General features: G+C 40.9%; 1 protein-coding gene across 1 annotated transcript in view; it reads left to right on the forward strand.

Moving 5' to 3' along the window:
- The first annotated feature begins 696 nt into the window (after positions 1-696).
- Ism1 (isthmin 1) overlaps positions 697-14,628 on the forward strand; it is a 78,294-nt gene continuing 64,362 nt past the window's right edge. Inside the window, exon 1 of the mRNA XM_006983676.4 lies at positions 697-888. Within this exon, the coding sequence (XP_006983738.1) occupies positions 751-888 (138 nt within the window). The 5' untranslated portion in view covers positions 697-750. The remainder of the gene's footprint in view (positions 889-14,628) is intronic.

Genomic DNA, 14,628 nt, shown 5'->3' on the forward strand with positions numbered 1-14,628 from the left:
GCACAGCCGAGAAGGCGGACACAGGCGCCGGCGGGGCGCCCCCAGTTATCCTCAAACGGTGACAACCTCGGTGACCCGGAGCCAACCCATCCGGGGACTGGGCGTGCGGGGCTGCGAGGCTGGCGGCCCCGAGGAGCACGGAGTGAGGAAGGTGGTGGCTCTGAGGGTGAGTGGCTCAGGGCAGCAGGGGCGGGGGAGCCGTGAGTGGAGGTAACTTCGGGCGGCCGCTGAAGCCCTCCTCCTCCTTCTCCTCCACCTCTTGCCCGCGCTCCTCTGGCGGCGGTTCCCGCTCCAGCTGCGGCACCGCGGCCACATCTGGGGCTCCCATGTGCGCTCGGGGGCTCGGCTGCGTCCGCCCCGCCGCCGCCCCCGCATCTCCCTGCCCGCAGGGTGGACCCTGGCCTGGCCTGGGTCTCGGACAGCCCCGCGTCCCCATCGCCACCGCCGGACAGCGCCTGGGATTGCTCGGCCACCGGCTTGGACGTCCCCGGCCCCGCGGTGGCTCCGCTGTGGTGTGGGGGCGGCGGTGGCGGCTGCTCCTGTTCCCCGGGCCCCGCGCGCTCGGCCGAGCCCAGAGCCAACCCTGCGGGCCCGGGGAGCGGGGCCCCGGCGGGGGCCGAGGCGGGAGCAGCGCAGCCGGGCTCTGGGGCTCCGACTCCTCCTCCCCCGGCGCCGCCGCCGCCGCCCCCGGCGCCGCCGCCGCCGCCGCCGCCCGTCGCGCGGGGTCCTAAAGCCGCGCGACTCAAGAGGATGGTGCGCCTGGCCGCGGAACTGCTCCTGCTGCTGGGGCTGCTGCTGCTCACCCTGCACATCACCGTTCTGCGCGGATCCGGAGCCGCCGACCGGCCAGACGCGGCCGCGGGCAACGTCAGCGGGTCTCAGCTGCAGGTGAGTGCGCCGCCGGAGGGGGCGTGCGTGGTTGCGCGAAGCCGGGTGGCAGGCAAGGTACGTGCCAGGAGGCGGGTCCTCCGTTCTACCAAAGAGCGCTTGTGCCTAGGCGACCCTGCTAAGGCAGAAGCGCCTGGGCTATGTGATGAGGGGGTTGAGGCTACGTGTGGAGAACAGGCCTGCTGCAAGGTCTACTGCTCAGATCTGTCACAGGCCAGGCACCAGGAAGGGGTGTTAAGCTTGGGATGTGCAGGCCGGCTGGAGGATGCTTTTGCTTCTCAGTGCTTTCAGAGACTGAGTGACATGTCTGGAGGCAAGGAAGGATAGAGGTGAGGTGACAAGACACAAAGAGGCCTTATGAGATAAATCTCCAAAGTGTATTTAGGAGAAAGAACTCTAATGGGTGTGCAAGCTGTGTCAGAGGTCAAGGCATAATTTCTGGAGTAGTAGCCAGACACCCCAACCTTGTCTGTGTGATTCCTTCACCTTCTGTGCCCGTTTGTACCATGCAAAGGTCATAGTCAAGGCATCGGTGGAGATCTGGTCTGGAATTACTTGAGGCTTTTAAACTTGTAGCAGAGACTTCTTCCCAGTGACCACCCCCTTCGAAAGGTTTCTTTGGTAATAGGATTCCATTGATCCATTTCAGCTCCAAACAGGGGAAGAGCCGAGGCCTGAGGGCATATATTGGGCCTTGAGATGACAGATGAATTTTGCTGATTAAAGGTTGCCCGCATGGGCTTTTCTGCTACGGCTTTGGAAAGCCAGTCTCATGATTCGAGGGATATGACAGGTGCAAACCTGGAGAGCCAGTAGAAGTGAGCCAAGATTTTCCTTAAGACACAGCGAGGATTCTCCAGTCTCCAAAGAAATCAAGTCAGGCCTACTAAAACTATTCACTCTGCAATGTCGATATTTTTATATCTTTATGCCTTTTTTTTTTTTGCAAAAAAAAAGTTGTTGAGAGGAGCATTTATTTAAACAGCTCTATAGTATTTACTGTGCTACTATTTTAAGACTGTTACAGGATTTAGTTCATTTAATCTCATCATAACCCTCATTTCAAGATTGTTAATCTTTCTGCCTTGCAGATTATGAAATTAAAGTACAGAGAGATTAAGATAACCTCTTAATCTTAATGATTAAGATTAATCCCATAAAAGATTAAACTTGTTAGAATTCTCACATTCCCACCTGTTGGTTAAAAGCCCATTATCTGTCAGACTAAAGCAAGGTGACCCTTATAAATGCAATCCAGGCCTGCAAGAATACATGCCTCAAACTTAAATGTTCTCCAACCCTTCTAAAAACACTCTGATTTTGTAGGAGCCTCTCACATTACCCTTTGAGTAAACCTGTACAGTGACAGATATTTCCCCATGCCAAACACTGAAAGAGTAATTCTTAATATCGTCAAGACTTCTGGACATCGTAATGCTTCCTTTCCTCATGGACTCATGAAAAGCTGTAAAAATGATGTTCTATGGAAAAATACATTTGGCAGATTTCTTTATGAGGTGCTTGCTATCATTAGAATAATCTCCGGTTGGCCTTTTCCACCCCAACAGTAAGTTAATGAGAGAAGCAGCTGGTGGAATTGGATAGGATTCTCAGAGGGCCTTTGCTGAAGAACAGCCCCCCAAAGGCAGAAGATTTAAAAAGAGTTCTGCTTCTAGGAATATCTGGGGTCCTAAGCAGCTGCTAATCCAGTAGCTTCAGCTTATCTTGCTACAGTGTTCAGTTATGGTGAGCATCCAAAGCTCCCACTTAACCAAGTCCAGTGATGACTTTAACAGCTTAGTTTGTAACTTTATTCTTTTTGTAATTTCTTCTTATAAAAGTTTTATATTCTTCCTGACCAGAGTTATTTCTTGGGCTCAAGGCAGTATGATTCAATGGACAGAGCCAACTAAACCTGCAAAAGACATTTATCTGCTGTCTGCCGGGTGCAAAAGAATGCATTTGCTAGCAGCAGGTGTATTTGAAGACTAAATTGTGACTGCTGAATTCTTTCTGTTTCTTGGACATTTTGAATCCAATTTTAAACCCCGTCTAAATCGTTTGGCTCTGTGGTACCAAAGTCCTTCTTAGTTATCAGAAACTCAGTGGATCCCATGAGTTTGCCTCAACTGCACTGTGTTTGGAATTATTTTAAAAGAGGCACACCTTTATTTAAGATTTAAGACTTGGATGGATCAAAGATATTCCATAAAAGTACTCAAAATACCAGCAAAAGCTGGATACTTCTTGAGTGCCTTTTATATATGACAAGCAATGCTCCTAGCACTTTACACATATTAACTTCTCTAAGCTCAAAGAGAAGAACCTCAGGAACTAGGTACTGCCATCATCCCACTGTCAAGTGGAGAAACTGAGGTTAGGGAAGTCACTCCAAAGCTGAAGAGCTAAAATGCCCCTTAATTTGCTTTTCTTATTTTATAGTGTAAAGATGTGTATGCCTTATATTTTGTATGTTGTATTTCAAATTATATATCAATATTCCAAGTTCTTGGTAAACTCATAATACTGGCTACAAAAGAGGGACAACTTTTAAACAAGTTACATTTTCAAATGCACATGTATTATCCTGCCAACTACCAATACATACATGTATATATAGGCATCTGTACTTATATCAATATGTAAACACACTTAGGAATTGTCAACAAGATTTCTTTGGTAGTTCCAGGGCATTCTAGGAAATTGAATTGGGGCAGGCAGGAGAGAGGGAAGGGGTGTTTTGTTTTTTCTTTTGTGATTGTTCCATCGCTGCTATGATGTAGCAATGAAATGTTTTGAGCACACAATATCTCTCTGTTGGTTAGTAAGTCATAAAATATCCAGTAAGAAAGCCTCGGCTGTCATCACTAGCTGTATAAAAATTCATGAAACGGCCAAGTTGTTTTTACTTTTGACTGACATCTTATGTTTTGCTAGCATAACTTTATCTTGTGCTGGTCATATTCTCTGATTAGTTTTTTTCATATGCCTTTAATTAAATGATATGAGAAAACAATTGCATATAATAAAAGCAGTCTGGAAGACTGAACATTTCAAAATATAGGCTCCACAGACAATAACAATTATAATCAAAATAATGCTATCTCCTTTTTAAATGGAATTTTCATGTACCTTCTAATAAATCTCATTCAAATTTAAAATTGTGATTTTTAGTAGTAAAACCTGACCTCATTAAAGGAGTGAGATTTAAGCAAGTTTAATAAAATGCCAAATTGGTTATTTTTACAATAGCATGAAAGGAAACCGAACTCTGAACTTCAATGAAAAGATTTTGTTCTTGATCTGTCATCTTTACGAGCAAGCATGCTGCCTCTTTATTCGCCTGTTGCCTTCAATAAAACAGCGCAGCTTCATGTACTCCCTGCTTCATCCAGGCCATACAGCACTGGAAGAAAAACCACTATTAAATGAAGCTCCTCACAGGGACTCCAGGGGATTGACAGTCATCTCCTCATCCTTGGTGAACACCCAAAACCCAGGATAGTGCCAAACCCTGCAAACACCATTTCCCCTCTACACACTCACTATGATAAAGAACAAAAACTTTCAGTAAAGATAAATTTCATCACAGTGTGCCATTTAAAACTTACAGATTATCTATTTCTGAAATATTCCATTTAGTATTTTTAGACTACATATGATGGCTAGTGACTAAAACCCAGGAAGTGAAATGACAAAGGACTGGTCCATTCCGCAGATGAGGACGTGGAGAACTGAAGAGATTGATGTAGCTTGCTCAAAGCTACACAGCTGGGGTGGGGGAAGGGCAGGTCCAGGACTTGGACCGAGACAGGCTGACTATAGAGTCCAAGCTCTTGTTCCCTTCTGTCAACAAGATTCCTCCAGCTTTGATTCAAGTTAATAGGCATTTATCTTTCTTGCTTCCCAACTTGCATGCCCACTTTCCAGTCAGGCAATTACTCTCATCACTGGAACCCTTTCTACGTGATGGATAATTGTCCCACTTCCCTACTGCTGTGTAACAAACCACTCCACACTTGAGTGGCTTAAATGCAGGCATAGTTTTAGTTGCTCATGAGTTTGTAGGGCAGCATCTAGCTCCGGGCTCAGTTGGGCGGGTTCTTCTGTTCATCTCTCCTTAAATTATTCATGTATTTAAGCCCTCTGTTGTTATAATGGGGATGAGGTAGTGTTAATGACCTCATTCATAAGTTTGATGGCTGTTGCTTATTATCGCCCACCTGTTTTCTCCACATACCTTCTCACTTTTATCTCCGCACGGTAGGCCCAGAGCAGCAAACAAATGAAAGCAGGTGTAAGACCCCTTAACAATCTTTCACATCTTGGGATCAGCTTTGATTCTCAGGGACAGGATACAGTTTCTGGTTCTAGCTGGGGGAGCCACCAAGTTACATTAGAAAGGCCTGTGTGAATCTTAAGGAATTCTTGCAAATACAATCTTGATCTTTTGTTTTATGGGTTTTGTAAATGTCTTGGTCAACTTGCTTAGTTTGTGCTACTTTTGGCCATGTAGTAGCTGGCTATCTTAAATGTATTCAATTCCCAATCTTTTCCCTAATGGCCTTTTGTTAAGGATTATAAAAATCTTTAAAATACATTCTGTTCAAATATGTTTATAGCTAAACTGTTCTAGAACAGCAGTCTACTTTGAAGTTATTTCTGGATTTTAAATACATAACTATTTTTTTTTTTGCCCAAGAGAATAACCAGTTGTCTTGTCAAACTTGTTAAATGCTCTACTTTGTCATATATTAAGCTTTTCACATATGTAAGTCTGTTTTGTCACGCATCTATTCATGTACATTTATTACTGTGTTTTGTGTAATGTAGTTATGTAATATGTTCGAACAGGATTAATATTCTGTTTTGTTTTGAATATATGGGTCAGTAACATAACTCAGCAGGTAAAGGCTTTTGTCACCAAGCACAAGGATCTCTGAGGATATTAGTTCACCTCAGAGACTCACATTTTGGAAGATGAAAACCATCTCTCCATAAGTTGCCTCTGATCTCCAAAAGTACACTGTGGTGTGTGAGTTCACACCTACACACACACACACACACACACACACACACACACACACACACGGATCAATCAATGTTAGTAACAATTTTTGAAAATCTATATTAAATATATCCCAGTGCACTTTATAGATTTGTTTTACTTTAAATTACTAAAATTTTAATGAGAATTATTTTAAATGTCTTCTTGCCTTTACCTCTCCTGTCTAGGACAAATAGAGGCGTCTGTTTCTTGAGAAAGGTTTTATGCTTGTTTTTTATCAAAACTGATTTTTAATTGAAATTTTTTTTTCATACAATATATTCTGACCATGGCTTCCCCTCTCCACCTCCCCATTCATCCAACTCTGTTACTTCTTTCTCTCTCTTTTTAGGAAACAAACAAGCAAATAAAAAACCATTTTTTTTAACATTTTTGTTTTATAGGTTACTTTCTAGGTTTGAATGCTTTTGAAAATAGGTATTATTTTTTGTTATGTTCATCAATTTTGTTCTGGAATCTAGAAAAGTGACACTTAGTAATACCTGCTTGCATGTGTTAGCTTGCCCTTAGTGTATGTATGGGAGCTGGCATTACACTTTAGTAGTATCTTATACACTTATGGCAAGGATTCAACTTTCTTTCTTTCTTTTTATTTTTTCACTAGCACTTTAAATGATAAAAATTGAATGTCAAGCAAAATAACGTTAGAATACTCTTAAAATCCTCTTCGTCTTGCTATCTCCTTGATTGGAATCTCCGATTCAGAGTCTAGGTGATTCCACTGCCAGTGGCCTATTTAAATTATGCAATACTTCTTTAGTTGGTTGTAGTCATTTATGTTTCTGAGAAAAATCATACATTCTCAACTGAGTTTTAATTTTAATAGTATAAGGTTTGCGCATAATTAAGCATTTACCACTGCTCTATGTTCTTTGTAGTCTATATTTGCATATATAGTATATAAAGTCTTATCTAATAAGATCTATAGGGCCAAGGTTGTTAATTGGATTATATAAGCCTCCATACCTTGATTTATCTGATGACTCCTGAAGCAAGCTCATTATGGTCTTACCCTGCCATGTTACCCTTTTCTCTTCTTGTTACTATAATTATGTACATTTTTAAATTTATATTTCTATAATCCATAGTGTTAAGACATAAATGTCTTTGAGGTGTTATAGTTTTATTGAGGTGAGACTTCCCATTTATCTCTTGTACTACATGTATATTAAAACAATTTTTTTTAAGTTGTTACTCTGAACCCATTTTGGAGTTCTTTTGGGGAGGCATCTATTTGTGTATCGTTTTCAACCTTTAGTTTCAAGCTTTTCTGCTTACAAAATTGTGAATATCTGATATTGATGAGCTCTGCCTCAATTTTCTTTATCTATGAAATCAATGAATATCAACCACTTATAATTACTTTATTGCTGATAAATTTGAAGATATATTTTCCAAGGTGTTTGTTGCTCTTAAATTTCTGATTGTTTCTTTGTGCCCGTCGTCAGCTTATCTGTGTGACCCTAGCAAGAGAGCTAACCTCTCTATAACTATAACCTAGTGTCATTCCGAGGACTAGCAAAGTGCTCTATCAGCAATTGGAGCTTAACACTTAGCATTTAAATTTATTTATTTCGTTCGCTTTCCATCAAATTATGGAAGCAATGAGTCCTATTGCTATTCCTTTAAAAAATCTTAAAACCATAATTTTGCTCACATATTTCTAACAATGCTGAAAATCAATCAGTATGTGTAACTTATATTCCCATATGAAACAGGATTCTGACTCTTTTTCTGTCTTGTCTGTAGGTTGTCTCTATATTTTTTTAATTATATTTTGTGAACTTTTAGTATTGGAATTTTCCTTTTTTTTCTTTTTCCTTTTGCCTGTTTATTATACCTGGTGATCAGTTGTTACCAGCTTTATTGTGTTCTCAAGAATCATTTTGCTTTAACGGCAAAGTGTCTCATTCTTTGTCTGCAGCTTTGTAGCTCTCATATTTTCATTTTTTTATGTTGCTGAGGACATTCTTTAAAAAGTGTTTTTATAAACAGCTTATCAACTACAAAAGTCTCCAAGAACTTACATTTTTCAGACACCTTTATTTGGTTCTTATATGTGATGCCAATTTGGCAGCTGACTGAGTTATATTGTTTACTCTCAGAATTTTGAAGATATTATTCACTTTATTACATTATTTCATGTTTCATGGGAAATTTTAATAGAACTTCTTAGCATTTGGCTTTTGAAGCATACTAGGCAAGGGCTCTATCACTATAACAAACCCCTGACTCCCTAAAAAACAAAGTTGAAGCTTTTAAGATTTTTCTCTTTACTCATAATGTTCATAAATTTCATCAGGTTGTGCTTAGAGTCAGGAATTGGATCTGAGTCCTTTTCAGCACATGGTGTATATAATCTTTCCATGTGAAGCCCCAAGTTGGTGCTCTGCTCAGAAATTTTTCTTTGTTTATTTCCAGTACCCATATACTGTTCTTCTGGGACTCTTACTCAAGTACGAAGCTAATATCGAGATTTCAAGGTCTGTCTTCAGTGTTTCCTTTTTCTCCCGTGCTCTTTGTTTTGAAAACATACTTTACATCCTGACTGTGTCTTCTTAGGTGATTTATCCGGCAGCTGCTCATACCTGAGCTGCTGTAGTGTATGTCGGGTGGGAATGTCACATCTAGGTACTCTGAACCCCAGGACTGAAGGAAGCATTCCCTGGGCTCTCCCCCAAAGTCTACGGCCCCTTCTCATCTTACTTCATCCTCTCCCACCTCTCCACTTCCTTTCTCTCCATTTTCCTTCCTTCCCCGTTCTTTCCTTTGCTTTCCCTCTCCCCTCCCCTTTCTCTCTAAATTCAAAAAGTCTTTAAACAATGTATGATTTACAGGCAATAAAGCGGACAAATTCCAAGAGTTCAGCTGCATCTTTGGTGGCTGTATGTGGCCATATAGCTGCCATCAAATATAGCATCCTCTGTCACCCTGGAAGGCTTTCAAGTGGCATGCATTAGTAAACAGTCCATCCTTCCCTGACGCCCACCAGGACAGATTGGCTTTGCCTGTCCCAGTGCTCACACACATAGAATTGCACTGTGCACATTTTTCTATGTATTTGTTATTTTTTACTTAATGTACTATTTTTGAGATTCTCTGAAAAAGTGTATCAGTAGATTGCGCTTCTTTAGTACTGACTGATATTTCTTTGTTGGAAAACCATTCCATGATTTTGTTTATCCACTCCCCATCAATGAATATTTGGAAAGTTTTGTATAGTGTAGGTAAGATCATGTGACTACCACAGGTCCTTTTATAAACAAATGTTTTCATTTCTTGTGAGTGGATATCTAGTAATTAAAATTAAACTGTTCTTGATACTATTAAGGAGATTTTTCTCAAGCACAAAGTTTTCTGAAGACTGTTCTTCTATACTCTCAACCCTGAACTATCTAACTTTTGATTGGATGTCATTGTATTATGTCTATTAGAAGCCTGTTCCCCTTCCCAGGTGATTTTCCTATTTCTTATGGCATCTCATAATTTAAAGAAGAAAAGAGGTGAACACAGATGCTTGGTTAGTTTAGTTATGTTGAACTGAAACACTATAATTTTATTTCTTTAAAAAAAAAAAAAAGCTCTACTACTTACATATAAGCTCTTAATCATTTCCTTTAAGCCATGCTCTAAAAAGTATATTGATCTTTGGGATAGAGGGATGTCCTGAGAATTGTCTGTTATTAAAGAAGATTACATCTGGGGTGTTAAACCTCCAAATGAACCTCAAAACCTCTTCAGAACGTTCTTACTTTGATATGCTGTTAGGTCCCTTGAGCTATAATGTAATTCCGTGTTCATTTTTTAATCTCCCCAGTATTCATAGGCAGGTGCCTGCTCTCTTTCCAAGAAATGTTGCACAGGTTTGATGGTCATTGTGTAACAGTCCTCTCTGTGTTCCAATTTCAGTTATCCCTTTCTTTAGCATATTTTCTTTGGGTTTGTTTTACAATATTTCAGTGTTTTCTTTGGTTCTATTTTTCCTTTCAGCTTCTAAGATCATTCTTCTCTTGCAACCAACCCCTGGTTCATCATTTTATAACTTGGATTGGTGGAGACAAAGTCCCGTTCTTCAATTACAGTAAAGAATCTGTATTTGTCAGGATTCTCTGGAGGAGCGATTCACAACCTGTTAGTTGCGGCCCTTTGGTGTTGAGGGGTTGGGGGGTGGATAAGCCCATCACAGGAGTCACCTAAGACCATTGGAAAACACAGATATTTCCATTATGGTTCATAACAGTAGCAAAATTACAGTTTATGAAGTAGCAACAAAAATAAATTGATGGCTGGGGGTCACCACAACATGAGGAACTGTACTAAAGGGTCACAGCATTTGGAAGATTGATAGCCATTGCTCTAGAGGAACAAAACGGATAGAATGAAATGTGTGTGTGTGTGTGTGTGTGTGTGTAAAATCTTACCTCACATGATCCAAGTAACTAAAAATTCCTCAGAGGTGTGCCCAACAACTTGGGTTTTTAGTTAATTCCAGATATAGTCATGTTGACAACCAAGAATAACCATCACACGCCCCCTGCTTCTTTGCTCCCAAACAGATTATTTAGGGGCTAAGACAGAAGTATCTGGTTAATCTTGTATTATATTCCATTAGTTCAAAGAAATGACAAAGGAGTATGTTGTTGGAGCAAAAATAGTCTCATTTTGCATCTTTTTTTTTTTTTGGTTTTTTGAGACAGGGTTTCTCTGTGTAGCTTTGCGCCTCTCCTGGGACTCACTTGGTAGTCCAGGCTAGCCTCGAACTCACAGAGATCCACCTGGCTCTGCCTCCTGAGTGCTGGGATTAAAGGCGTGCGCCACCACCGCCCGGCTCATTTTGCATCTTTTAAAGCCTTATGTATGAAGTTCAAACAAAGCTGTGGGCATGAAATACATTAAATTGTCTTCTGGGGTGGAAATATGGCTCAGCAGCCAAGAACACTTGCTGCTCTTTGCAGACAGAGGACCTGGGTTTGGTTCCCAGCACCCATATGGCAGCTCACAGACATTTGTTAAGTCCAGTTCTAAGGAATCTGACACTCTCTTCTAGCCTCCATGGGCACCAGGGTACCCACATGGTGCACATACATACATGCAGGTAAAACACTCAGGTGCATAAAATAAAAAAGAAAAACAACTTGCTGTCTTCTGTGCATATTAGTCACAAAGTAAGATCAAATACTGTGCCAATCAAGCCAACACGTTAATGTCCTGCATTCCTTAGTGCTGAGCACTACTGTCCATGCTAGCTACTTTTCTAATATTAGTCTCTTATACTCCTTCCCTTCCCTTTCTGCCTTTTCCTTTTCTTCTAGGAATTCTGGGAGTCTTGTCTGGGAGGTATCTCAGGTTTGCTTTAAACAAACATACTTTACACCTAAACATTACAGTGACTTCCTGTCTAGATAGCTCCAGAGTAGAATACCACTGGGAAGACAGAGCAGAGCTTCCATGAGACACTTCCGTTTGTTGTCAGTAACAACAATAAAGTTTGTAAGCCTCAGAAAGGGCTGTGCTATGGGCAGTAACAGTAGCCAATGTCTCATACCTTCCCATAGGAAAATTCATGGGTAACAAAGATCAAAATTAGGTAAAGACTACAAATTTCTGGTGCTCAGGAATATGACTGACCCCTTTTCCATTGAAAAATTAACCCCCGTAGTCACTTACTATTTTAAATAAGAGGATGAATGACTATGGGAACTCCTCAGAGTTCTGCGTGGTTGTCATCTAATGCCTGAGATGGGAGGGCAGCATGCCTTGATAAATAACATCAACTCCCCAAACATAGACCAGCAGATGTCACTGAAAGTTATTTCTGTAAACTTAGCAGAAGTGAAAACAGAGGGTTAGCGACTCCTTCTTCCTGTTGGCGTTGACCTTTGCCCATCGTAGTAAAGTGAATCATCTTGCATAAAGTGCTCTCTGTGACTAACATCCATCTCTGAGAGAGCAGCCTTTCTGTTCTTCCTGGAAGACACACTGAAGCAGGGCCCCTGAAACTGAACAATTTAGAGCAATTCAATCTCCAGGTATTCAATAGCAGTGACCTGGAAAAAAAGAATATAGAAATAGAAGGCAATAAACCAGGCCATTTCCTGCTGGACATCACATATCTATTATCAAACAACAAGGTATGGCTAGAATGTACATGAAGGATCCAGTAATCTGGAAATAATGCCATGCTCACCCCATACATTAACTTCTATAGCATCCAAATAAAATGCTCATGTCGATAAGAATGATTCACACACACACACACACACACACACACACACACACACACACACACACACTTTATTCTTTGGAAATGATCATGGAAAGAAGGGATGTAGTCATTTATTACTTTCTAAAATACAACCTGTTGAGAAATAATTGATAAGTGATGAACTATATAGCTTTAACGTGACTATTTTGACAACATAGACACCTGTGAGAACATCACCATCACCAAGGTAGTAAATTTCCAGGCATTTCTTTGTGCCCCTTTGTGATATCTAGAAAGCTCTAGGCAGCCACTGAATGGCCTTCTACCACTATAGATTTGTTTTGTATTTGCTGGATTCTTTGTTAGCACATTCATACACATGATATGGCTTCTTTACTCACATAATGAATTTGACAATTATACTTGGTCCTTATTACTGTCAATTAGTATTCAATTGTATGGCTCCATCTACAGTATGTAATCCATTGGCCCACTGAAAAACATTAAGTTGTTTCCTATTTGGGAACTTTAAAATGGAAATACTGTGAACATTTCTGTAAACATATGCTTTCATTTCTGTTGGGTATATATTTAGGAGAAAAATGGTTGGGTCATATGGATGCTGCATGTTTAACTTATTAAGAAATCATGGCAATATTTTTAATGCACTTACATAATGTGCTTAGGATCCACAGCAACCCTGTGGCACCTTTGAAGAACTTCACAGAGTTTGGAAGCTGAATTCCAGGAAGATATTTTCCTTAATTAATATATCAGTATTTGACCTCCAACGTATTGCACGAATCTGAAGGAGAGGAAAAAAATCCTGTATCCTTGAAAAGAGTTTATCTTTCCTTTCAGGACAACCAAAGTACAAAATTCTGTATGGCTCAGTTACCCGGGTGACATAATGACAGTGATGAGGTGGTCACTGTGGAGTGAGGGTGGGGAGCAAAAGGTAGGTGATAGACCAGAAAACCCATCAAAAATGTGGTCAAGGTTCCTGTGTGCTTGCTACTGTCCAATGTGCCTTCTCCATCAACCTCCCCATTCCTGTCTGACAGCGAAATGAGAAAACCAGGGGAAGACTTTTCTATCTCAACTGAGTTGTGACTTAAATTCCAGTATGGGTGGGTTGTGATCTCAGAATGAATTGTCAGCCAGATGGATTACAATAAGCTTTAAATTCCAAGAAACAGAAATAATAATTTAAAGACAGACAATCTCAAAAGACAGACTGAGGAAATATTAACATGGGCTCATCTTCTGGCCAAGATGCATGTTAGAGCAGCATGGAGTGTGTCCGACTCCCATAGGATTCTGATTATGAGGGCAAGGATTGCCCTTTTACACCAAAGGTGACCCATCTACTGTCTGAGTGTTCACTAAATGCAGTCATGGCCCAAAAGCCCACAGGAGAAACTCAAGATGACTTTGCAGCTCTTGCACCCAGAATACTGTGGACTAGCAGCTCTAGCATCTCCTTGTGTCCATCACAGAATCATTGACTCAGAACCTACATTTTGACAAGGTTCCCAGCTTAATCACAGGCAGATAACAACTCAAGAAGCATTCACTAGTGCAGAGGTGTGCTTCTGAACACCCAGAAAAGCAGTTAACATAGGTTCTATATTATTCAGTTACCCCCTAATAATTTTACAGGATTAATTGCACATAAAACTCAGTAGCCTATAACAATTAACATGCATCTGCACCTTCATCAGCCAGTGGGTCAGCTAGAGTTCAGACCTGGGCAAGTACCCCAACAATTCTTGCCTTGGGTTTGCATTTGCTCCATGAGTCTTCCAATTCTCTGGGCCTGGCAGGCTTCCTGCTAAACCTTTATCTCATGGTGGTAAGTAAGAATGTACAGAAAGACAAAATTAGGCATGTGTGTGGAACACAATTTAGCCCCTTGCTCAAGCTACACCTGTTAATTTCTCATCAACCAAATCAAGTCACAGGGTACCACAGAATGGCTGCTTCCTGTTCTGTTTCTTAAGAGTATGTCCAAAGCAAAAGCATTTGCCTCTGCATCCCATTCAGTAAAAATGAACAAAATGGCTACGTCACTGGGAATTTATAATGTTGTAATGACTTTCATGTCACAGAGTAAAGTTTTAGCATAGGTGGTAGTTCTGGGAATTCTGTGGCCTTGGACAAATCACATCAAGTCTCTGAACTTCATTTTCTCATTGGGAAACAGGCAATCTGATGGGGAGGTGGAGCTCTATTAATCTGTGATCTTGACTTTCAAAACCAGTGGTGGTGATAATGATGATATGAAAACTAACACACACTGCGGCAGGCATTGCCATTGGTGTATTCTATATTCCCCTAGTTTCCTGTGAAAATTGTTTCCATTTTGTAGTTGAAGAAACTGAGGATGTTATGACATCAAGATTTACCAGTGTGTTCTTGTGAGGTTTTCATGCAGAGGGAAACACTTTGCGGAGTTAATATGGTC

This window comes from Peromyscus maniculatus, chromosome 4 (genome assembly GCF_049852395.1).
Source record: "Peromyscus maniculatus bairdii isolate BWxNUB_F1_BW_parent chromosome 4, HU_Pman_BW_mat_3.1, whole genome shotgun sequence".
Lineage (NCBI taxonomy): Eukaryota > Metazoa > Chordata > Mammalia > Rodentia > Cricetidae > Peromyscus > Peromyscus maniculatus.